At 38.1% G+C, this 27,698-nt stretch overlaps 1 protein-coding gene across 28 annotated transcripts in view; it reads right to left on the minus strand.

The window, feature by feature from the left end:
• The window catches only part of LOC148424444 (uncharacterized), a 196,112-nt gene that overhangs the window by 114,024 nt on the left and 54,390 nt on the right, over window positions 1-27,698 (minus strand). For 17 of the 28 annotated variants that reach the window (XM_088413979.1, XM_088413971.1, XM_088413973.1 and 14 more), the window contains 2 exons: window positions 17,759-17,877; window positions 11,772-11,857 (listed from right to left, as the gene is read on the minus strand). In XM_088413979.1, coding sequence (XP_088270105.1) covers window positions 11,772-11,819 — 48 coding nt within the window. In that variant the 5' untranslated portion in view covers window positions 11,820-11,857; window positions 17,759-17,877. Of the gene's footprint in view, window positions 1-5,943; window positions 6,071-11,771; window positions 11,858-17,758; window positions 17,878-27,698 lie in introns of all 28 variants that reach the window. The other 11 variants (XR_015865491.1, XR_015865490.1, XR_015865486.1 and 8 more) reach the window with 3 other exon arrangements.

Below are 27,698 nucleotides of genomic sequence, written 5' to 3' on the forward strand. Positions count from 1 at the left end.
CTCGGCTGTCGGCGGAGGCGAGCACTTTTAATCATGCCGATATGATTGAGTCACTTTTAAACAATAATGATCGCGGCGGGGGCGTCGTTTGGGAGGAGGTGATCAATCAGAGGCTCATTGAGCTTTAATTCATGTAGATGCACACCTAATACTCATTACAAAGATGCAATTTCCAGCCAGTCAACATAGATTAATGGGCCCCAGCGTCTCGGCACCAGTCGCTTCGCACAGTGCCGCGCAACGCACAGGATGGATGGCGGACGTGACTGGTTATAACCCTGGCTTGTTTATTTCATGTTTATGACAAACAACCATCAAAATGGCACCATCCCAATGCCGTTGTGTTCAAAAGTTAAAATGGGCCTGAAGGCAGCTTTCTTGGCCGACCAAATTTTATACAACGATGAAACTAAACAACTGGACAGAACATTTTCACCAATATATTTGTGAAAGGTGGATTCATTCTAAAGATAGGACCGGAATTTGTCTGCAAAACTAGCCCATTGTTCCTTAAAAGTAAAGAAGCATTTACAAACTATAGATTCACCATAAAGCCATCAAAGAATGCTTGGTCAAGAATGTCCCAAAACTTTTGAGCCTATTACGGAACTAACACAGTTGAAAGAGGATGTTGTGATGATGCAAGCAAAAACCTCGAAAGCGTTCCGGCCTCTGGGTGGACTAACTAGTGCGGAAATACTCTTCTCGGACTACCACAGGGTAAGAATAGACGAAAGAAAAAAAAGTGTCTGGTAGATATACAATACTGTATTAATAATGTCATAAAACATAAGTGTATTGTATAACAGAAGTGTATTGATTGAGTAAGAGCATCTAATATTTACTGCTTTAACAAAAAGTTTTGAAAAATAAAATTTAAAACAAATAAATGAAGCCATAATTAATATTGCCTGCATCTAAATGTAGACACAGCTGGACAAACTGAATTTATTAGAGTAGTTGCAAAATATCATGCTCCGCTTACAGAACCGCTCTTCAACAGTAAGTATGCTCAATCGATCTGTCTAAATGATGACGTGATTTTAAATGAGTTAAAGAGTCATTTACAAATGAGCAAATAGAACCAAGAAGAACTCCATTACATGTCCCGCCGATCCCAGTTAAAAGGCCTCTGTGCCTCACTGGGCACCACCGTGGCATCGCCACCATCTATCCCGCATTAATTAGGTTTGGCGCTGCCGGAATCTCCTTCGCACGACAGTCGCGAAGACAAGCACGTTTAACACGACAATTATGATAATTGCCGAGGGTGGGATGGAGTGGTTGGGGGGGGTGGGCAAATCTGATTAAGAGCCCTTCTGCATGATCAAATATTAATCTGATGTGTCTTCACTCTGACCTGGCTGGGAACATAAGAAGCTCTTATGGTCTTATGCATTAACAGATTTGCACGGGCTGAACTCATAGCAACTAATAACAGTGGACATGTCGGGCTGTCTTAGCTCCGGAGGGAGCATGCTGCTGCTCCTGAGCAGTTACCATCACGCTCAATCAAGAAATGAAAATAGCTAATAGAAAAGACCCGCTTTCCGTGTTACGGCTTTAAAATGCATTAAAACCCCATTTATTCTGAAATATCGTGTATGTGTGTGCATGTTTGCGCATATATATATATATATATATATATATATACTGTATTTTTCGCACTATAAGGTGCACCGGATTAAAAGAAGCACCCTCAATTAATGACATCCTTTAAAACTTTTTCAATCACAATATAGTAATACTCAAAGTAATAACAATAATAACTCAAATAATAACGCTAAACCTTCAAAAGCATAATAACTCAATGTCAATATGACCAACCTTGTTCAAATGTAAACACACAAAAGAAACAGGTAAAGCTTACTTGAACAGTTCATTCCCCATATATGAATCTCAATCTTAATATTGATCCATATATAAGGCGCACCTGATTATAAGGCGCACCATCAGCTTTTTAAAAAAATTAAGGCTTTTAGGTGCACCTAATAGTGTGGAAAATACGGTATATACACATAAATACACACACACACACACACACACACACACACAGATGAATCGTGTTTTTCTTGGAATCGTACTTCAACTTTTGGTAACTATTCACCGTTGCTGGGATCGGATACCAGTATTGTTTAAACTCCAAAGAAAAATGAAGGCGCAAAATGAAATATACTGTAGAAAAGTCAACTACAACACGTTGTTCGCGTAAGAGGCCCAGTGGATCTAAGATCCCACGATGTAGACAGCGACTGAGCGCATAAAGGCGATTAGAACGATATTAATGCAACACAAATAACAACAGAAAAACAGCATGTAAGAATCAATGGATTATGAATGCGGATTATATCTCTCTCCGCCCCTGTTGCCGGGAGACGACAGGGATGGACGAGGAGGGTGGAGGTTTTAAATCCACATGACTTAATCTTCTTTACAAAACATATTTAACTCGCTATGATTTATAAACATGATCGGGCTTATTTAGAGGTCAAATCTTATTTCAGAACATATTGTCTGCTGGATTGCGCACTAAGCGCAACAGATGTCGCCGTTGATCCGGAGAGAGAGACTCAAACACAACACTAAACATAAATCAAGAGTTACAAACTGTTAACCAAACGTTGTAAAATAAACACTTGGCCCCTACAATACTCCACTTCTTCCTGTTACGTAAATCGGTTCCCATGGAAGTACGCGACAAATATGACGACTTCAATCGAAGAGCTTCAAAAGTATCCCAGCCTCGATTTGTGGCATTTATTTCTAGTCCTGGCTTCTCGTGATCGAATCTGTACTGTTTGTTTCACACAGTAATCCAGCGACAGCGCGTGCATTTAATTTAGCGCATCGCCCTGTGAAACACACGTCTAAGGTTGTTAGTGAGAATGAACCTTCTTGACTAATATGAGATTAACCCAGAAGCTTTTCGACGGAATAAAACAACACGCTCGTGCACACGCAAACGCACTAAAACACAAACACACACACTTACACATGCATAGGATTGCTTGAAGGCAAAAGAAAAAAAAAGACGAGAAATCAAACATGTAAAAACTGTGAACGTATACACTTGCAAACCACATAGTAAACTCATTTTCGTGTACATTCACCATCTTGAAATGTTTCAAAACTATTATGAATCTGCAACCTGGTTTATGAGAAACTTTGACTTGGACTTTTGTGCCAGAATTCTGCAAGTTCAGTTATTTAGGAAAATCACACGACTCAAATAAATAAATAAATAAATAAATAAATAAATAAATAAATAAATGTGTACTCACAAAATCAGGCTTATGTCTCCTTCCCTTTAAAATGATATATAATACTGTGCATTGAGGTAATTTAAAAACTGACAGTCACAGCTAATTTAATTTTAGTAAGTTGAAATCTCTTGTTTGAGAAAAAAAAACACATTTAAAGTTTGGCATATTAATCTTTTAATGGAGCGTATTATCTACTGCATTATTTTCCTCCACGTCCATTACAATTTGAAGCTTTTGGTGGCTGGGAAATTAAAGCGTTTTTGAAAGATGTCTCAAAAAGGAGAAAAAGCCCAAAAGTTTGTCTATAATTCAAAACTAACTTGCGTTACATAAACCCGGCTTTGTGAAAACCTACCGCAAATAAATAAATATCCACGACTTGTATAAAAACATATTTTTAATTAATTTCAACCCCGTAAAAAAATGGTGGTATTATAAGTAACACATCTACACACCCAAACACACAAATGTCAGAAAACATCTATACATCCCTGTACACTTTATACAATTGGATTACAGCACCTACCCGAGCCTAATTGGAACCTCTTCCAAAGATTTAATAATACGCGAGTGGAATTTGACATATGACTTAATGGAAATGGAAGCCACATGACATGTTGCTTGTGATCACTCTGTTGAAAGGCTCATGAACTCCTTGACATATTGCATATTAATGCCCGTGGGAGATTTATCATTTGGATTTATTGTTTTGCAAAAATAAATGACAAAATGTTTGTTTCTTTCAAAAATTTTAGAAAATATTTTGGTTTGTTCATCCTCTTTTTCTCATTTATGTACATTATTAGTTGCTCCGCCGCAAGAAGAACAAAAGAAAGTATATCAAGTTAGAAATTAAGTTAAAGTAAAGTAAAACTTTACAGAAAAAATCTGATTGGTTTCATATCTTAATATGAAGAAAAATTCTTAATTCTAGGAAAATGTTGTATTATATGAAAAAGTCAGTTTTAATTAAACTTAAAAAAAACATTGAGTAACACGTCTTAAAACAGTTGTAAATTTACAAATAAGTTATGAGTTTAGAATCACGATCACATTGCAATAGTTGTAGAGTAAAACAACAAAAATCTAATTAATTTCTTCCCGATAAAACATTCCATTAGAAAGTTAGATTAAAAGAAAAAGTCAGTTTTGAAAAAACTACAAAAAACAACACATTATGACTACCAACTCAATAACATTGAAAAATTACAATGACGTTGTAAAAGTATGAATTTAGAATTATGATAGCGTTACAAAAGTTCCAGAACAAAAACTTTACAACTTTACAAAAAATGGATTGGTTTGGATTGATTCATATTGTATTTAACTGATCAGTATGTTGAAAAGATTATTAGAAATGACACAAAAAATGTAAAATCCTATGATTTAGATATCAAGTATGACTTTGAATTTATAAAACATTTGCCAAAGAATAAAAGGACAACCACAGAAAAATCTGCATCATTTCTTCTTGCCGTGTAATGTGAGCAGTAATTTTCTAAGAGAATGTTATACTAAGATAAAAGAAAGTCCATGTTGAGAAAACAAACAAACAAAGAAAAAAATATGTGTAATCAAGCCATAAATTTACCTTAAAAGCTATAATATTACAATCAAGTCATAAAGCATGAGTTTAGAATAATGATAAAGTTGTGGATTAAAGAATCATTATGTGTTGTCGTAATGTGTAGAAAAGTTGACAGTTTTGATAAAACTAAAAAAAATATATATATATAAATCTTGCACGAATATAGTTTTCCGATGTCATAAGGACTGTTGAGTATGTTGAAAAGATTATTAGAAATGACATACAAAATTGTCACGTTTTAATTTTTGTCTTGTAAAATGACTTCTGTCCTCAGGTAACTAAAATCACGGTCAACCTTTAACAACATTTTGATTGAATTAAACAATAACTAACTACATTTTAATTGCAACTAGTCGTTTTATTTTCTCGAACATACCAATCTGTAATATGAATAATGATGAGAACGAAAGGAAAACTTCTATTTTGACATCCACCATTGTCATGCGTGAAATTTGAGCCAGCGTTTCAAACGGAAGTGAGTTTCCACAATTGGCCACGGATTACTTCCAGTGTGGTGCCTGTGCAGGTGCACACAAGCCGCCGTGGGGTATCAGGTATCACCCCCACCCCATACACACACTCGCACGTATAGAGCTTCCCCATTTGTCATGGTGAATGAGCGGTCTGCCTCGCTGCACTTTCTCATTCCATTTCCGAGGGCCCCTCTACCACCCACTGCATACGCCGCTGTCAACCCTTGAACATTCCTCCTCTTCCTTCACGACTTTCCCCCGCCTCAAACTCACCCCTAAAAAAAAAGGGGGCTGTTACCCCAACAAGTCACAGGTGTCCATCTTAATGAATATTACTCCGAAACCCCGGTGCGAGCTCTTCGCCTTCCGCGTTTTACTTTGACTTTGCATCCTCTCGGTTGCTTAAAACATTCAAGATAGAGAGCGAGGGAGAGCAAGAAAGAAAAGGAGGGAAAGGAAGGAAATACAGGGCAACGAGCAGCAGGGAAGCTATCACCCAACGCTATCCGTTTCCACCCCCCCCCCCCCCACAAAGGAAAACCAGGAAATCTCCACTTATTTCAACAAACATTTGCTGCAACTCAGGAACTAAGCCTCAGTGTGACTTTTTTTTACTCACCCCCCCTCTTTGGAAATTCCGGAAGCATTTGGAACACTGTGAAGTGATTGCAGCACCATCTGCTGTCTACACAAGAGAGCCAGGGAAGGATTTCCCACAATCGTGGACATTTGGGGGATGGGGCCTGCTGCAAAAAGCAATAAAAAAGAAATTGGAAAAAAAATGAATGACTTTCAGATTTGCTTTTCAACCCTTGAACACTATTTTGACCATTTTTGGACTTCCACATCATTCTTGAGGTATTTTAGCCAAAGTTGCATTTTTGATGGCGATGCGGTTGCAGTTGCCACTGATCACCATTGAACGTCATAGCAGGCTGAGTCAAATGCGTCAAGATTCAAGAGATTCATTGTCATATTTATAGTTGTGCCACACAATTCAATTCTTATTCTTCTCACTTCCCCGAGCAATACACGCAATAACGAGCAATAAACACGATGCGCGTATTACTTTCAAATCGCCAATTTGGTGATATTTTGGTTTGAAATATTGTCATATCAGACAAAGACAATTTGTAAACACAGTAAAAAAAGAAAAGAAAAAAAAACGTCAAAAACTCTAGCTAACGAGTATTTTGTTAAACTCGCTCATCTGTAGCTGAAAATGAGCCTATAATAAAAATGACTACCTTGTTTTTTTAAACATGTAAACATTTGCACACTAAATTGTTAATTTTCTTACAGTCTGCTCAGTAAAAAGAAAACTCTGAAAACAGGAAAATTTATAGGGGGCATTATTTTATGTTAAAAATGTTTCCAAAATCTCATCCTGTCTCACTCGTAGACTCAATCTCGTGAGACATCTTGTCTCGTTGGATTTGTGTCTCGTCCCATCCCTAATTGTTTATATTTTGGGGGAACGTAAAGGGAATGTAGTATACGTCTGCCTATTATACAATTTTTTCAATGAGTTTATTCTGATGACAGTTTTTGACATAAGTATTTAAGATTTCCAAGTTTTAAATAATTTTTTGTGAGAAAACCAGCTAAAATGCATTTTAAAAGGATCGCCATCCCGCTACTTTCAAGCCGAAATGTGATTGTCACAATATGGAAAATGTGACATTTTTGAACAAATTTCTCATACCGGTCCGTCCCTTGATCCCCGTTGCCAATTATAGGCCCGTGCAATCCTAGTTTGAAAGTTCACAATGTCTTCCTCTGACAAAGTGACAGAGGGCCAGATATAAACAACATTTTTTTCCTCACCCTCATTTCCTCTGGTGGATCCCGAGTCGGGGCTAATAATGAGTGCTCGGCCCTTGATTGCACATCCATCACTGTGACCAGAGGAGATGTTTTACTTGGGAAATGAAATATTTCGCGACCTCGTTCCCTTTTCGAGGCGGCGCTGGAGCCCGAGGAGGAGGAGAGGCCCCGGGGCCCAGCTGAGTAAATACTCAAACAGGTAGTCCGCTATGTGGCGAGCGGTGACGCCGTTGTTATTATGAACTTATAGTTAAATAGGAAAAACAGTTTCCTTTCCACTTGAATAGTGACAAATTGTACTTGTGAAGGTTGAAGCTAGTAAGAAGCTAATTCACAGTTTCATCTGGTTTTCAAACGTTTGGTGGAAATGTGGCTTGTTTCAGACATATATTGGTTTTAACTGATGCTTATCAAGCTTTATATGAGCTAAAGGCACCAAATTAATGTAGGTATTTGGTTAAACATTGCGATTAGAAACGTGAAATTCAGTCTGGTATGGTTAGCTTCAAACAGTTAAGTTTTAGCAGGCTAATATGCTAACTGCTAAAACTCGAGTTGTAGCTAAAACAGCAAACTCAAATTGTCAACTATTCAAGTTACTTCATACTGATAATGTTTTAGAAATGTACTTACAGTAACATCTTAAATCATGTAAGACATAATTAGCTATAACAGATAAGATGTGTAGCTGTTTTGTCTAGTTAATGGAAATAATATACTGACAATGCTAACATGAACGGACGATTTCGAACTGAATAATGAATGTGAACAGTGTATCTGAACTACTAAGCATTAAAGTTACTCATGACCTATTAGAGCTGTCAAATGTAAATAATTAATCAAGTCATTGACGATAAAATTAAACAACAAGTATTTTAATAATCGGGTAATTGTTTACAGCTACTTTTTAAATTAAAATTGTCGAAATCTTCCGATTTCCACCTCAGCAGTAATTACTCGCTGATTTCTATAGCCTTTCATGAGCGCAGTCTAATAATCTTTTGTGTTTAATCAAAATACGACATGTGCAAACATTTGATTTTTCTTTGGATGTCAGAACCAACGACTCAATCATGAATCGAGGGAACATGATTTTGCAATACACTTCAACAAAAAATTTGATTTGCTCTGATATTTTGGTTAATCAATGAAATCATCAATAGAATGATCGTTTCTAAATTATATTATTCGATCTTGACAGCCCTACAACCCACTCTGATTGAAAAAAAAAACAATTAAGTGAATTAAAGAACAATACACCATGATAAGAGCGAGATTGTAATGTTAATTTTGAGAAATATCCTTACAAAATGTTCATGGAAAAAGCTACTTAATACAGAATGATAAATGAGAGAAAATGTCCTTGATTAATATATTAGTGTAACAAGTTCCATAACAGTTTTGTGTTGTGTGGGGGTACACCACAGAAGTAATTATGGGTCTACAGTAAAAAGCCACATCTCACACATTGCCTTCAAGGAGAATGTGATCTTTTGCTGTGGCTTCCTTCATCTACCTTCAAAGACTGCTAATAAGAAACCCACAAGAGCAGTTGGGCTTGCTGGGAAGAAAATATCCAAAAAGAGAATTGTTATCTTTGGGAGGTTAGGCGGGGCAAATAAATGTAAAATCCGAAACACTTTTGGAAATGTTTCCAGGAAGCAATGGCCTGTGTGAAGATACAAACTGGAGTTGTATGTATTAGGATTCCCGACTTGGTGTGCTAGAGATAATTTACGAGAAGCCACGGGCAGTGCGTAAATAATGAGACCACTGAATGCAGCTTCAGAATCCAACAATCCCAACAGAATCGACGCCTGCAACATGTAACACTTTGGTAAGCCGGGAGGAAGTGCACAACTCGGGTGAGAAAACACCTTTTTACGAGCATATGTTCACCAAAGCCCTTTAAACATGATTCAAGTATTTATGCACAAAACACCTGAGGAAAGAAGTCCTTCTATAGGAAGGAGGTGTTAAACTACATATACAGTATTTTTTTTTTAGGAAAAAACAGCAACATAATATACATTCAACCCAATTTATAGGTGCTCACAGGTCTATCCATTTTTATGTCATTACGTAATGTGTTGACACACTGAAACGTACCTAATATATATATATATATATATATATATATATATATATATATATATAGACGTGGAAAACGAGATGAATTTTGGCAAAATTTGTCATTTTAAAAAAAAAGGCCTGAAATCGTAATAATTATATATTTTTTAAATACATTCAACTCAGCCCAGTGTTTTCAAAAGGGATCAGTAAAAAGTACCTAGTAATAGTAAGAACTTCCGAATAAAGGCGTACTAAGGCGTTCATGTCCATAAATTATTTCGGATGGTAAGTTTTTTTCTCAAGAGTTGTCAGGCTTTCTCACAACGTTTGGTGGCGTGTTTTACCGTTATGCAGAGCCCAACACTGCTCAACCCGTGGCAACAAGCAAAAGTAAATAAATAAATATCTCATGCTGTGCAAGGACATGAAATCTCATCCGTACTAATCTCATATGACCACATTCCTGATATATATAATGTATATATACCGCAGTACCAGCCATTACATGGTTAGTGAAAGGAGTAAGAACAGAACTTTCTTCTCATTTGATACTATTTTGTTTCTTTTCAGTGCAGTCTAAAAAACCCCTAATTAGAAGTTGACTATTGATGAAGACAGATGAGTTGTGACTGATAAAGCTCTATTGAATTTTTACCTCTCCGGCTTTCTCAAATGACCAGTCAGCATTAAAGGCACCCATATTGTGTCTAGAAGTGCAAATTGATTGATATCGCCGCAAAGCATCGGCCGGGCGCTCGGAGAAGAAGTGCGCCATTGGAACCTGAAGCCAATTATATTTGTTTGTTTCTGGGGAAATGGCCACTCAGTACATTGGATCAATGTGCACATCAAAAGGTCAGAGCAACTCTCTGGGGCGGAGGAGTTGAAGTGGAGCTTCCGTTGCCGGGCTTGAACTTATCAAAGATGCTACTGAGTATTTTCATTTATAATTATTTAGTTTGACAAGAAAACAGTACTTTTCGGAGTTCTAAAACATCATTTTTCAGAATGAAAAACTTGGTAAAAGAATGACGATATAATTCGTCTCTGTTGATGCAAATATTTATCTGTAGTTAGCGCTATTGTCTATACCAAATTTATTCTGTCTTTTAACACACTTAATGAATTCCCAACTCTGTGGCTACGGGATTCTAGCATAGTATAAACACATAACAGAGCGTGGCCCACCGACATCGAGCGCCCTGCACGCCGCTTATCGACGTTCATATGCAAATCTAATTAAAGGCCATATTAATTGCCTCGGCAGACCCATTGCTGACAGGAAACTCCCGACGCGTCTGCACAGAGGACTTCCTCCTTATGGATTGTTTTACCACGCTCGTCTCGGAGGACCAACTCGAATCCATATTAATTTCCTTTCTGGCAGTTATGCGGGGCGGGTTATGAACTGTGCTGTTCCACTTTTAATCTGCCGGTAATTTAGTAATGTGCAAACTAATTGTGCTGCAATATTAATGTGCTAGTGGGAGCCGTTCATAGAAGAGGAAAAAAAAAAAATCAATGCTGAGGACGGAGAGAATTAAATTGCGATATTGCGGCCGTTCGTCAATTGCTTGTTATGCTATGAAACGACTGCAATGGAACTCAATGAACATCGGCGAAGAGAGCAAGTGGTCATAACACGATGTTAATGTGCGCCATAATTGTCAGTCTTTTGAGCTTCGGTCATTTTATTGCATTCATTACTGTATTTTTTCACAAGCAAAATTTTCAGAGAGATTTTTACCTCTCAAACTACTTTTACGAGTATGCATGTGTACATATCCAATATATACATATATATTGTATAATTTGACATTTTCTCTGGGTAAAAGTTGAGTTTTTTTTTTCGACTTATAATCGCATAACTCAAAAGAGACCAATTCATTCCACATATCTGTGTTTGAAGAACTAATTATATGTGAAATATGTAATAAAATTTCATTTACAAGGCTTAAAATTATTAAATATGCCTCTAATTCGATAAGATTTTTTTTTTCTCAAAAGGTTAAAATTCGAATCAATGTGTACAAAAATAAAGGATTAGCAGACAATTCACACTGTTGAGAAGATGAATGTGCCAATATTTAAACTGTGGTTTTTCTCTACCTTGGGCAACATTCATGTTGTTGTAACCTCATCAATTTTTTGAGCTTTTGAGGGTCAGAGTTTTTGAGGCAGGATTACAAACTTGGAGAAGAGAGGCTATTTTGAGAAGTTTCTGAGATACTGTAAAAAAATCCTATTCAAGTTTACTGGCCACAAGCAGATGAATACACACATAATCGTTGGAGCCGACTGCCACAGAAGCCAGCGAATGAACTAGCTCGCCACCTCTGGTAGCAATTAGGATGCTTATGACGGATTGCTTTTGTTTACAGTGTTTAAAAGGGGAGACAAGTACACATAAATAGTCCAATATAACTCGAACGCTAATCCGGAGCAAAGGCCTCCCTCCTACAAAACGTCAACAATCAAATTGTAATAACATTTCCCATCTTTACCATGAAATTATGTCCACTTTATATACCGACTCATACATCTTACCTTGACAGCGCTCGGCCAACTGTGACCATTGGTATGCTGCAAACTCATCAAGGGAGGGAGTTCCTCAAATAACTAGGGTGAAACATCTGAAAAGAGAGATTTGATGGATTTTTAATTGGTCTTAAAGTCATGTTGGAGGTTTAGCAGGAGAATTAAGTGAGTAAAATCTACCGTAGTAATGCACAACTTATCGTTCAAGTTCACACTGTACAGCAAAGAGAAATTTAAACTGACTAATTGAATATATTGGACTAGTCGACGTAAAGTTTTTTCACTACGACCTTTTACTACTGTGACATTTCTTCACCCTACTGCTACCATTTGGTAGCTAGTAAGACAACAAAACATTACCCACGAGTATTACTAAGGCTAGGTCACACTGCAGGCTCAATTCAATTTTTTTTCTGTTACATATAAGGCGGAAAGAACGAGGAACAGTGCAGTATTTGGCAATGGTATTTTGTGCCGTGACAGCAACGTCTCCCTCGTTCACACAGAGCGTCACAGCTCATTCCAGATGAGCAAGAGGATACACACACACACACAGAAAATACACTTCGTTATCCTTCCCTCCAAATATTTTCAAACGTCTTCCCATGGTCCGCTATTGTTGTTTTGTTTTTCCCAAGCTGTTTCCCAAAGCTTTTTGAGCGCAGAACTGTGACAAAGTGTGTTGCTTGTTTGTTACATGTAAGTTAAATGAATGCGACCTGGCTGTTCAGACAGAAGTCGTATATCCAAAGATCAGAAACGTATTTCGGAATTAGAACCACACACCAAGTGGCCTGGGTCGCGTTTGAGAAAATCAGATATGTGTCATTCACGATGCCATTTAAATATCATAAACCTGAATGGCGTCACTTCAGGCTGCAGTGAGGATAAACACTGTATCAGTTCTTGAATCTTAAACTGGATACCAAGGATTTAGAAACAAAATGTCTTCCATGTTATTTAGGAGTTTCATTTTCAAACAACTAATAAGATTTGATTAGGCCCGCATCATAGAAAATCAGCTTTTGTAAGAAGGCGTAAGAACACAAATTGCAGCATAGTGCCTCAGGAAGTAGCCTGAAGGTGTAAAAGTTGGTGTGAAACAAGACAGTAGCACAAAGTGAAAAGTCCCGTAAGCCGCTGCATTAAAAAAGATTTGAAAGCGGTGGTGGATTCCCTGAGCTCTGGGTTAGTCAGGAGTCTTCCGCACTGGCCAAATGACACTAACCCCTCTGTCCTGTTCCGACAAATTGCTAGTACCGCACAGCTAATTGTCTGCCCAGACGCTTTGTAGTCTGAAGGTCAGCCCGGGGTTAGCACTTGAAGTCACAGCCGCAGTTGGACAGGGCTGATTGGAAAGGAACGAGACATTCCTGCCGAGGGAGAAATACATTACGCTTTCCATTTTCGATAATTTACTCCATAAGCATAGTTTTGAAGTGGGCTGATGAGAATCAGCGGGATTTTAAGTTTAATCATATTACTTGATCATCATGAGTGCTAGTAATGGTGGAGACCAGCTGAATGATGCTTATCTGTCAAAACTAGAACACGACTGATGAAGCGAAGCAGATTCATGGCCAACGACTCACATGATGAACTGTATGTATTTTCTTCCAAAACAAACAACTTAAGAGAGACATTTTGAGCTTTCATGTCCTCACATCCCATTCCACTCATCACTGTTGTTTGCTGTAAAAACAGTAGTGAAAATGAGAATGTTTTTCACATATTGGCGATGACGAAACATTATCTATCTATCTATCTATCTATCTATCTATCTATCCATCCATCCATCCATCTATCCATCTATCCATCCATCCATCCATCCATCCATCTACCTATCACGTATCAACCTAGTATCTACAGCATAGGTCTCAAGCTCCAGTCCTTGAGGGCCACAATCATGCATGATGTCGATGCTTCGGTCTTAAACACACCTGATTCAAACGATTAGGATCATTTTCCAGCTCCTGCAGAGCTTGCTGATGATCCAATCATTTGAATCGAGTTTGTTTCAGACAAAAGCATTGGATTGTTGCCCTTGAGGTTTTGAGTTTGAGACCTATGATCTAAAGTATTACGTATGATCTATCAAGTATCTACCTATGCACATACAGTATCTATCTGTCTAGAATGTACCTACATATTTATCTAGTATCTACTTATGTACATATTTATCTTTACAGTATATAACTATGTATGTATCTATCTAGTATGTACCTACTGTATATATGTACTGTATCTACCGCGTATCTACCTATGTTCGTATCTGTTTATCGATCTAGTATCAATTATTTTTGTGAATCGAATAATCATTCAGAACTAAAACTATCCCATTTCTCAGTTTTGTCGCTTGATAGTAAATATTCATTGATTTATTTAGTCATCTTTTTTTTTCTGTGAGTTAGGTAATTAATGAAGCGGTATAAATATTTTTTAAATTTTATTCATTAATTAAATGACAAAAAATCAATATATTAAGTGGGTATTAAAATCCTCCTTAATTGCAGACCTAATATAAAAAGTACCAGTCAAAAGTTTGAAAAAATCTTCAGATCAATTGGTTTCAAACGCATTTTGCATTGTTGTTTGAACAAGATTTTCCTTTTTTTTCCCCAAGAAGACAAAACTGAAAGCATCCTGTCTGACAGATGCTTTAACAGCTTCATCCAGCGGATTGTTATCCCGTCTGATAAATGCCCAGTGACATATGTAGCACACTTACACACCTGGGAGTGTTTTCATATCTCACAATGACATGTTGTGGTAAGCATCAGTGTGGGAGTCAAAGGTCACCTGAACCATTTAGCCTTTGAGCGGTTGCTAGGTTCCGAAAGAGGGAGCTCTCTGGGTGAATGATTCACCAGCCACAAGGCCGCTCCAGCTGGGGATGGAGAGATCTCAGGTCTACGAGCCACCATGGGACTAATTCATCTTTCGCTGCATTTTGAATGCTAATTGCAAGAAACAGTTCACGCCATTGTGCCGTTTTCTTCCCCCACATCGCACCACCTCTCCGCTTCCTTTGGTTGGCATGCTTACTGTGCTGCTCCTTTGCAAAAGGATATTTGTGAAGGGGGAGAATGTATTCACGTTTCTGACACTTCCTGTGTGTTCAAACATCACACTGCTAACGATGAATGAATGTCGAAGCTAAACTGTGGCGAGATGTGCGATAGTCAAAGGAGAAAATCAATATGCTTTAGTGTGCGTTTATTTGTTGATGGTTGATCACACAAAGATTTAAAAAAAAGATTTCCAAATAATTATTTTCAAAGAGGCGGCTTGTTGAGTAAACTCTGCAAGCACAAGAGATACCGTATTATGACTCTGTTTGATGTATTATTTGATTGTTTGATCGTATTATGACTTTGAGCAAAGTTGCTAAAATAATAATGTGATACATTTTCAAACCAACTTCAAATGTTATCACTTGAAACCCTTAGAATTATACAGAAAACAAGTTTGTTTGACCGGAATGAACAGAAATTTATATACACAGTATATACATTTGCCTTTTTGAAGTTGCATTTTGAGAGCCATCTTATAAGATCCAAAAAGGACACAGAGGGCGTGTTAAACATCATAAGTTGATTTCAATTGGTAAAATTGTGTCCAATCATCTCCCAGAAGTGGGTCACATCATCATAATGGCCAACTCGAAGTCCTCAGCTTCGTAACAAAACCAAAACTAAAAGATGTGGATAAGGTCGGCGTGTATTTTCTCTTAAACAAGCTTAGAGGCGAGGTGTTGGGTAGGTAGCGATTGCTTCTGTCTTGCTCCTGTTGTCATTAGCGCACTATAAGCTGTTTTTATCTGCAAAGGCGGGGCCGGTGTGAGAGTGCAGAATAAGCAAGGAATGCTTAGAAATGCATCAATAAAGGAAAATAAAACTTCAGGAGTGTTTAGGGTGGGCAATCGACATTGGAACATGGTTAAAAGCTCAAAAACGTATGTTTTTATCTTTAAAAAAAAAGTGATTGTCATCTAATTATTCAGGGGGCTTGTTGCGTTAACTTGCAAGCAACCAATCATATTGTGCCTGGTTTCAAAACCCTCTTTGTTAAACTATGCAAAAAACGAAAGCACTCATTACCGGTGATAAGACAGTATTTAGGGTTATTGAAACCTTGACGTTTCAACTTCATGGTAGACCCACAAACCCATTATCGGCCCATGACTAATCTGTATATTTATTGCATTTATATGGCTTGGTTAGACAAGTATGTTTCTGTGGTGTTCACCCTTGCGAAACGTCATGCAATCCAGTTAATTTGGTGCAATTTACAAAAGTTCTTCATATGACAATAACTCCAACTGTAGTTAGAGCGCCACCTGTTTATTTGGCATACACCTCAAGGCCGCATGACGACAGTCCATGAGATTCAGTCAGTGTTCAAATAATTGGTTCAAGAAACGTGGAAGGCAGGCTGAGGACCGGCGGGCCGGGATGCAGCTAGATTTCCGCACCTCGGTCCGCAGGAGCCAGAATCATCGATCGAGGCCGGCGAGCGGTGGAAGCCGCCATTTAGGCTGAGGCAATACAACTCGGCTCGTATTGATTGATGAGCCCGCTGCCGTTAATATTATTTATAGAGCTGCGGTCGACACAACTCTATGACAGTAAGCCCAGCCCTATAATAGCTGGTAATTGATGGAGGCTTCCCCTCTCGCCACTCACGCGCTGACCCCATTGCGGTGGAAGTCAGGTGGATCGCCTCCAACGGCGTTATGATTGATATCATCAGATTACATAACCCCTCGGCGGAAGCCTCGTGAACCCACTCAAGTGGGCGCATTGATTTTTGATTAGGACGCCACTCAACACATCTCGCGGGGAAGCTGGGGAGATATATCCAGCAGATAAGGCCATATTTGTTATTATCTCTGCCATCGGTGGATGGGAGCCCTGCTACATGCATATCTAAGTCCCAAAGTTTTTAACCTGTTTGCTCTGGATCAAAAAAAACTGAAATGAGTAATTCATGGTGCTAATTTGAGCTCACTAGACCTTGTAAAAACATTTGGTGTTGTATTAGGTTAGCACAGCAGATCAAATGATGGAAAGTCGGCATTATTGCTTCATTGAAAACTATTTTTATTGCAATTAAAATTCCTTCAAATACGACGTGAAAGACAATTTAAGCCCTGCGATGGTTTGTGTGTGTGGTCAGTGGCGCAACTGTTGCGTGACGGATTTTGGACCTGTCACGAAGAGAAAAAACTCACGGGAGGGGAAAAAACTATATATTTTGAGATCATGGCTTTGTACAGTAGACCAAATATGACCAGCCATAAAATTAAAGACCAAAAAAAAAAGTTTTTTCTACATGACAAAAACTGAAAGTAAGCTCTCTAAGGAATTGCGATGATATGTGCATTATCATCGCTCAAATTAGTTGCGGGACTTCAGGTAGGTGAACGTCAACAAAGTTTGGACATGTGTACTGTACATGTTTTTGTTCAAAATTCACACTATATAAATATATTGAATGCATTTTCCCCACATTTTACTTCCTAAAGTTATTACTGGCAGATTAAATGCAAACACACACACACACACATACACTATATTATCTGTTTGTTTTTTATTTTACTCAAAAGTATTTTTGTTAGTTTTCAGACAACAAAAAAAAACTAACATGTATTTAGACTTTGAAGGCAACAATTGCAATAATTTTTACTCCATTTTTTTAATCGTAATTCGAAATAAACAATTTTCAGTTATATGAAATAGCTATAGATGTGACCCTAATGAGGATAAGCGGCTACAGAAAATGGATTGATGGATGGACGGATGTTATTTTTCTTCACCGAAGCGAAGCTATTTCCGTCAGTTCACCGTATCACAATCAAATCAATTAATGCAAGTAAGTAAACGTTGCCTTGAATGTTTTTTTTCATGGCCTGAGAGGGTCTTTGCCACTTTTACTGGCACAATGCAACTTCAAGGACAAAAAACTACAAATGAGCTGACTTCTTTATGACATACCTTACTTCCCTTTTCATCATTTGTTAGAGAGATGGCAGTCGATTCGAAGGTCCATGTATGATCATGTATCCTTTCCTTTAACAGGTTGTTTTTGCAGCCATTCATCTTTTACACAGCCACTGCAAGCAGGTAAATAATAGTTGAAAGAAAATGCAGGTGACCTGGACATCAGGATTTGACAAAGCTATTGAAACAACAAGCATATTGCAATTACTACATATTGCAACTCTCAATGACGTTTGGTGAAAGTCTCTTATGTGCTCCACAGTGAAATACAATTTGTATGAAAAACATGCGAGTCCGGAGCGCTTGTACTGCAAGTGCAATCAGTGCTAAGGTTGAGAGGCATAATTGTGTAATGCAAAAACTGTGATTTATATACCCTCCTGACTTTTTTGACACCTGCGGCATAACGGCTCCTTTTTTAGAAATAAAAAAAAAATGTTATCGTTTCATTTCGCGCCGTGATGGCGTTAGACCACAGGGGGAGTCGTACAAAAATACATACAGCAAAGTGTGTGTGGTGCGTGACCTTTGGCTGACCAGGGGCAAAAGGAACAAGGCCGGAGTTATGAAGCTGAAAAAAAAAAGCATCTTAACCTCTAATCGGGCTGCACTGTGAACAGGAGCTCTTATTCAAAGTATTTCTGGCTTGTGCATAGATGATGTCAAACCACTTAAAAAATGACACCGGATCAAATGTTTGAGTTGAGGGCGCATTCACGTGTTTACTGTTTGCTTAGAAACACTATAAACAAAGAAACCTACTGATTACATACCAGAAAAAGCAGAGGATGATTCAAAAATATGTAGAAACAGGCAACAATTTTAAATGAAGACAAAAATCGGTATTGTAGTTTGGAAAATGGAGTAAAGAAGTGTGTTATATTACATTCAAAGAACTTTCTACAAGGCTACCTAACATACTCACTGAGATAGAAAGAATTAATCAGATGCAATTTGATATAATTCACCCAAATCACTCTTGTGGCATTGCTCAATTGTTGTTGTATGTTGTTGTTATTGAAGATTGTTGTTATTTTGTTGTTATTGTAGATTGTGGAGAATTATTGTCACATGTATAACATGAAACCACACATCATGCAAAATAAAAGTTAACTTGTATTTACCTAATGGCAATTAGCAACATGCATCCGATTTTAGCAGTCACTTTAGCAGTCACTATTGTTATGGTAATGATGTCAGGTTATGGTAGGCCAGCAGGGAAGAATTTGCTGGCCCTGACGGCCCACCACTGATATACATGGGGGTAAAAGTGGTTTGCAATACGCTAATGCAAAATGAAATTTTACCCGATTATTTAATGAGAGAATCCATATAATAATCTATTCTAAAAACATTTGATTGAGAGACCTATATTCATAATCATGTATTACATTCAGGATACAATGACAACAACAGATGTTAGGGAAAAAAATAAGACGACAATATTTTGGAAGTAAACCAATATAATCCGGTTCTGCTTTTTCAAATGATATGAATGGGATTCGCACACTCCAGTAGTTCCAGCAGGTGTAAATTTTTAGTTTACATTCTGCCAACAAATTGTCAGATGAGGGGGGGGGGGAGTGCATCAAAGTAACGTCCATCAGCCAAATTCCCAAACACGCTAAACAAGGCCCTCACCAAAACACGGCCAAAATAGTCACAAATCTATTTTGTTGTTACACAAAACTGCTACCACCTACCATGATGCGTATTTAGTCTGTTGTCCAAACACGAAGGGCGAAGCTGAGCGATGAAACTATTGGGACTGAATGTTGTTGCTACGCTCGAACGAATCCAAGACAACTTGTAAATATGATAATAACACATCCCCCACAGTGCAATTCCTTTCATTGTCTTATTGCACATGCGGGCAATCTTGCAGATAGACTCCCATTGATTGCTTTAATGATCTTCAATCCCTCCAACGCGATTCCCTCATTCTCTAACGGTTTGCCTGTAAACACTCGGCATCTTAACGCGCTAGAACCGGTCCCCCACCCCCGGTCTCTTTAGCGCGGCCTAGCTGGGCGCGCCGTAAAGCTGTTGAATATGAACATTATGAGCTTTGCCTTCAAAACGTAATGGTTCACAAATCAGCCGCGATGGATTTTTTTGCTGCCCCAATCGATGACTGCTGGAAGGGGGTGATGATTTCTACCTTTCAGATGTTCTCCCACACCTAATTCATATCAGTCATAGGACAGGAAGGAGTCGGAATAATTTCATGTTGGTGAGAAAACGAAAATGTTGTGACAATACCGCAAAAAGAAAGGCGGCATTTATCAACAAAGAAAAAAGTTAATAAAACTTCCCACCCCCATGAAAACTCATGATATTGTCATAGAGTATGTCATGTAAATTGTCTTTAAAGAGTCAATATTATTAACTCATTCAATGCCAGGGATGTATTTTCACGTGTTTTTAAGAGTCTAGACATTAAATTCCAGATACCTAATTATCAATTTAATATTTAAGTACATTAGGGACATTAATTTCCGAATACTTTAGTGTTAAATCGATACCTAAGAATCTGAGATTGAAAGTCTGGACTCTTAATAAAATGTAAAAATACCTCCCTTGCATTAAACGACTTAAGATAATATGACAAGAAATGTGTCATGTTTCTTTCCAAGACAGAAGCTGTAGCAACTCCAAGTAAAATTTGTATTTTGAGTATTTATTTAAGAAAAAGAACACTAATATTTGCAAATGCAAATCAAATGTTATGTAAAGCATTTTTTAGGGAAAAAGAGCCTAATAATGACACAATAAAATAATGTTGAATTAAAGAGGGAAGAATTCTGGTGATCATTATTTAAGCATTTTTAGAGACCAAAAAAATGTGGGATTCAAGTTGTTTAAAAAAGAAGAAGAATATCAAGATTTCTTGAAGTTGTAACAAGGAGAATATGCACGACCCTTCAAAAACCAAATTAATATTATAAGATTCTTTGTCAAAAATATTTTTAATAAAGATTATAAATGAATAAGCTTGTATTTTTTAATATACCTAAAATTTTTACAAGTATATATATATATATATATATATATATATATATATATATATATATATATATATATATATATATATATATATTTATATATATATATATATTTTTTTTTTTTTTTTTTTTTTATCACAATGTTCCAAAACCAAAGTTGTGTTTCTGCCAGAATATCATAATCATACATGAATACTTTTCTTATTTTAGGTCTCAATTTTTTAGAGAAAAAAATAGGTCATCTCGGCGTTTCTGCAACATGACCAAGAAGCTAATGCTAACTGCCGCTTCTGTTGATTATTTACAATGTGATCAGCGTTGGGTCCACACATGGCCACCATGACACAGAGCCTTTATCCGCAGAAGAGACCTAAACATGATGACATAAAGAACCATTGGGTTGTTCTTTGCCTCACATGATTAATGAGCTCCAATTAGGACGTGAACGCCAGATTTCATGGCTTCCTACGCCCCACGCCGCCTACCACCAGCGTTAATCTCCCTCAGGTATATTTTTAACACGCCCACGGACAACATCACAAAGCAGGAAAAGATGCTTTACTGTCTACCCTGGATCAGCGCTGTGTTATAGTTCATTACCAAGATGGGCATTTCGCATCGTTTTTGCTGTTCCGTGAGTCATTAGTTGTCGACGCCCAAACCGAAAATTGTAATCATCAGGACGTCGCTCGGTCCCATCAACGTGCTCACCTCCACAAAAATCATTAAACCTTCGATATCCAACTAAAAAAAGTATTAAACTTCGGAAAAGTACTTTTAAATAGTACTCTCTACAGCTGGGTCTTAAACAAAAAGCAAAGGCAAAATTTGACAGCATTCACTTCCATCGCCCAAATTAAGCAGATATGCTTAAAATATGTTAAAATGAGTAATCACACACCACAATGCCTAATGTGTGTTCCCTTGGCATTACAGTACACTGCAATAAGCAATCACTTCCACTAGGGAGCATACACACCAAAAAGCATGTACGTATGTTCAATGTGTGCCCACGGGACAACATTTGCAACATTTATAGCACTGACAAGCGCATTCATATCTATGTAAAATAAAAACAAGAAACTCCTCGCATCATACCCTTCGAGAATATTGCTGTTAATTATCGACTGAGAATCATACTGCATCACAACAATTGGAACTGTTTCACTTTCAAATCAAAACAAGCCATGTATAAAAATAGGTATCGAACTGTCTTTTATGAGAAACTACAACTAATGGGTACGTTAAAAGAAAAACAGCCAATCAGCTAGTAATCCTGCAACATCCAACATTAAGGCACACTAATATCAGCATGTGTGCTAATATTAGCTTGCACGTGCTAATATCGGGATAATAAATGGATGTGTAATGGATGTTACAACAATGCGGGTAGTGTGCAGTATCATACGATATCTCCTGACCAATCAGCAAAGCCCGAGTTACGGTAAGTGTGAGCAGTAGCCCGTGCACTTCCCTCACAATCAGCCTTTGTGTTACTACAACAGAATAGCGGCAAGGGTGGGAAGTACATCATATCGTAGCGGTCCCGCAGGTGGTTTAGCTTGGAGAGGAAATGGGATCTTTACACCCAATTTGAGGTGAAGTGACTGGGAGTTTACATGTAGGTTATCCCGTGACCCCGCTGTAATTACTTCCAGACCGCAGGTGGTCCGGCTCTTGAGCGGCGCCGTTTTACACCCCCCGTTCACCCTTTTCCCGAAAACAGTCGGGAAGATAACAATCCTTATGCTTCATTCAGATCATGGATGATAACAAGTTGCCACTCGGAGCAAAGGTGGCATTTACCTGTGTTTACGCGTGCCTCCGTCGTTTGACGGGCGGGTAAGGTGATATTCCTGATGCAGTCTAAAGTCGGGAAAAGTCCCAAAACAGCTGTTCAACCTTGAGCTCAATGCAGGTTAATTCAATTACTATATATTTTAGCAGCCAAATGTCCATGTCTACTACAGACAAATGAAGTCTTATATTACTCAATTCGGTACATGATCAAGTTTTGTCACATACAGTATTTAAAATGAACAAATTTCAAATTGAACCTGTAGGGGGAGCTATAGAGTAAAATGTGTTGTTCCTTAGTAAGAGTCATGTGTACTGCATAAAATCAATGATATAATTGTTGAAGTTGTAACAATATATTTAAGAAAATTCTATGTGAAGCTTCAGGCTATGTATCAGAATTTGTATGTAGAAAATGTATGTTCACATTAATTAGATTGTAAATATACATTATATTTTAACATCTATTAACAGTCTTCAAGTATTCCAATTCTGCAATACTGATTCATAGAATGTTGAAATTTGTTCTATCAACAAATCAATCACTTTAAATTAAAATGCAAAATCACCAAGGTGCACGGTCTGAATACACATTACAACATAATAAAGTTAAAACAGGTAAGGGGCAGAAAACAGGAAAAAATATTGATAAAACAGTTATAAGCTACACTGGGTTAAATACTGGGTTTAAGATGAGATTTACATACATCAAATAAACTGACCAAAATGTATTCTATACTATGATTTACATGAATATTATTTCTTCTGTTTATTGTTCAAATTATTAAAATGCACCAATTGGAGCCGCGCTCCCAATTTTGGTGTGCTGTATACCTGTGTACAATGACAATAAAAGTATTCTATTCTATTGAGAGAGCATGTAAAAAATCAGTGTTGTAAAGCGCGACATTAAAACAAAAGTGGGCGAACGGTTTCCTGCGACTTAGATTGATGCACTTGCTGCTGACAGCTGTGAATCATGACTCCACAACGGCGCACCACCAGCAGCTCTGGAATGTCTGATAAAATGATATTAATTCCGCGCATTAATGAGATTAATGAAGGTGAGCTTTTTCCCGACCACCTTTTTTTTTTTTGGTCTGGCCCTGAAATAATAACACAAAGGTAATTATAGGGCATCCATCAATCTGCTGCCAGACATTCTAATTATCTGAGCATTTTCTGAAGTGCTCTCACTTCTCCCGCAGCCCATTTGTATGGCTGTGATATGTTATTTTTTCATTAATGGAAAACTCCCCGGCCACATGTTACAGTGGCGGCGCTATGATGGAGCGGCGAGCAGATTGAGAGATCCAAAATGTGCGTGATGGATGAAAATGTCAGGCCGCTAAGAGGTGCGCATCATCGACTCGTCGTCGCGCATCTTGACGGAGCACTCCGCCACTTCCGAGGGGAATAATGAGGAAGCTGACAGCGCACGCCGGTAGTGTAATCGATGGTCTTTGCATGAATAATCAACTTGCGCTAATTGAACAAAGAATATCTTTTTGATTTAGTCTTCAGGTTGGACTTGAAAAGATGTTGGTATATTGAACCGCTTAGTTTCACATCAAAGTGCCCAATCATGAGCTTTTTGCCCATGGCTAGTTTTCAGATTTTTTTTTTTTTTTCCTTGCCGATTTGCTGTTTATGTTGGTTGGATTCTATGTTGAACTGAGGGCAGAAGTTTCATTTAGTCATAGCAATGTCTAATAGAAAGTGAGCGCTTTGTCGCCATCTTCTGGCACAAATAGGCAATTACAAACAATTTTGGATAGTAAGTTAGTTATATTTCTGCCAAGTTTTGAACCCTATCTGCCGTATATAATAAGAGGTATTCATTAAGGTGTCCCCACTACAAATTCGAGATACAGTACATAATGACAAGTTTTCCTCGAAATAAACAATTTCGATCAACTACCATTTCCACTTTTAGGTGTTTCTATTGAATTGTTTTTTACTTGAGGCGCCAAGCCGGCCAACGAACGAGTCCAACCGTTGACCCGAACCATCCATCCATCCATTATCTAGAGGCGCTTATCCTCACAAGGGTCACAGGCTTGCCGGTGCCTACCCCAGCTGACTTCGGGCACTCGGCGGGGAGAGATGAACAACCATGCATGCAACCAATCACACCTAAGGACAATTTTGTATGTCCTGAACCGAACTAAGAGAAGGGAAAAAAAAATATTCTGTAATTTATCTTTGTTGGTAAATCAGTCAACAGCTTCTGTCGAAATACACAGGTTACAAATTGTACACAAAACAGAAGAATGCAAACTTGTTTTTTAATTTCATCAGATCTGGTTTATTTCCACATCAACAGATCCACTGAACAGGTGCCTCTGTTTCACTTCATGCTCCACCCATTCACACAACCGGAGGCAAACACAAAAACAAACACCACTAGGAATGTGATTATGGCCTACTGAGAGAGCTTAAAACTCTCTTTTACTGCCAATCCGCAATAGCCTTTCCAAAACAAACTCCTAAAGTCCATCATATGGATGCTAATGGCTTTCTAACACTACAAGGTTGACCAAAAGATGACCGGGGCGGAAGAAAGTTTGTTCAGACCTCCCATCCCTTCAATCCTAACTATTGCTCAGAGGCTCAGCAAGTTTCCTGGCTAATTGTCATTTGTCACCTCACAACCCCAAAAGATGCTTGCCCAGCTGTCTAAATAAGTGTAATTTATACTGGAGGATATCCACATTGACCTTAAATGTTTTGTTTTTACAGAAGGGCTAACCATGACAGTCCAGTGACGGGACCTACCGTACTGCCTTTAATCATATATCCGTGTTTCCAGATCTCAGTGAAACACTGTCAATAAATGGATTCCTTTCGATCATAGGGCAAGCACGCCTAAAGTCCAACTCGGGGGACCAAATGTTAATGATGAGGCGCTAGCAATGGATGAAAAACCGCAAAGCAACTAAAGCCCTCGCATGTTTTCACCTCACCAAACTCGGTCCTCTCTGCAAAAAAAGTAGGACACTCTTGCCAAAGGGAGTCCAGATGATTTACTCGTAATCCCTTCAAAAGAATGTATACATGGTTCACATCATGTGACTCACAAGGTTAAAACACGGAGTCTGAGATTTGGCTGCGGCCGACACAGGCTCGCGTTTATCTTCGTCCGATAAACACTCTCTGAGGCGGCATATCCCGCCATGTCTTCAACTTCAATTTCAATAAACTCCCTAAAATTTGAAACCGGTCTTGTCATTCCATTCAAGTGTCTTGTAAAAGCCTCTTAAAGGCCGTGTGTTTTTATAAACTCAAGTTCGGCCACTTATCGGGCCTAAGGTCTCGTGCCTTTGTTTTTGAATGGTTGACGGAGAAATAAACAGCATAAAACAAAATGTCAAAACGTCAACATCAGAGGCCCGCCGAGCACTGCTATTTATAGTCATTCTTAAATGGTTTCAAAGCTAATGAGCTTTTTAATATGACACAGGCCATGTTGCAGTGATTTTTATTTTATGTTTTTTGCCTCATTGACCAAGCCAGGATTCTTTTATGCGCAGAATAAAATAGATATAAGGTCACTGAAAGTAATTGTAGACTTTCTAACATCAACGCCACCTCCTATTTATGGATAAAAGCAAGGAGGCGGGTTTCAGCCCCCTAAACATAATCATCGCTTTTTTATTTATTTGTTGCCCGGTTCCCTCAAAGGTCGGGAATATAGCAACAGTAGGCCGGAGGGATCGGAGAAATCGCTCCTTTTAGAAAGGAAGAGTAATACCCCGGCACAAATGATGTCATAGTTAAGTGTTTTCTCTTGTATTTACACATCCGCCCGAGCTGCCGGGCTTCCTGCTCATCTCAGAGAAATGGAAACGACACATCCCGACTCTAATGCACGGCTGAAAATACGCAAAACTCAGCGACATTATAAACGCTCCGTTTGACATTGATGCAGAGTCGCCTCTTCGGCTCAATGCAAATCCTGCGATGGGGGTGGAGAATGGGGCCGCCAAAAGAATGAGGCATTTTAATGACATTAAACACTTTATTCATCGCATGTTTAATTCATAATCATTGTCCTCCTCCCATCCTGTGTGAAGGAGTTCAATTTGTGGGAGAAATGAACCACTCAAGATGGATTTAAACCAAATCTAAGCTGTCAAAACACGCGGTTCTTATTGCGGCATGTACTGTTAATTGCCAAAAGCAGTTCAAATTAGTCACACAGGCGGGAGTAAGCCTCCGATCATTTATGTTTTCTTTCAAATTAATAACATAGGTTTCTGCTTTACCTGTGCTTTTTGCTCTTACTTAATTTGTAACTTAGAAGGCAAAAGCAATGGCATTCTGCAAAGTAGTATTAAGACCTTCTCTAATAGACAAAGTTCAAATACAATTTACGTGCACAGTATGAGAATAAAACATAAGTTTATAAGTAAAAAATATGCAGCCTGACTAAGATAGATGAAATATTGATGATTGTCGTTTGAGGGAGAGACAGCGAGATCTGGACGCTACTTTTGGGGTCGTGTGCTCAGTACAAAAACTGACGTTCCAGTAAACCAAAGGCATTTTCCATCAACACAGTTTGGTGACAATTTGGTGACAAAAAGTAGTAGATTTTAAACCAGGTGAACCAGGTCTACTTACCAGTTAGTGTAATGTGATTTTATTAGATTTGATCCTGGCAGAAGTATACAGATTCTGCCCTGCGTCATTATGTGCAGTAGATGATGAATGTTCACTTTTTTTTTTTTTTTGACTTCATATCATTATTATACTACCGCGGGGCTGAAATTATCTTCGAGAATCCACTGCAATTATAATCAGAGCCTTTGTTGTAATAGCACAAAGGACTGATATATGTTTGATAGGAAATTAAGCTTAATGTTTACCCTTTCAAGACCTTCTTACAGTTTTGCAGCGATACATGATAATATGTTTCAGAACTATCCAATAGCACGTGCTCGGTAAACAAGCACTCATTAAGGTTGGTGTCGGAGCAGGGGTGGATGAGTAGGCGTGGTCTTCCTGCTCTAAAATGATGACCTCTGTAGAATTTCTCATGCACAACAAGACAAGTCAAGAAAAGGTTTTTATCTGACTTGATGGCCGATGATTGAAAATGGATTTCCTAATCAGCCGTGTTTTCAACC

The sequence above is a fragment of the Hippichthys cyanospilos genome, chromosome 4 (assembly GCF_059441005.1).
Source record: "Hippichthys cyanospilos isolate Australia breed blue-spotted pipefish chromosome 4, RoL_Hcya_1.0, whole genome shotgun sequence".
Classification (NCBI taxonomy): domain Eukaryota; kingdom Metazoa; phylum Chordata; class Actinopteri; order Syngnathiformes; family Syngnathidae; genus Hippichthys; species Hippichthys cyanospilos.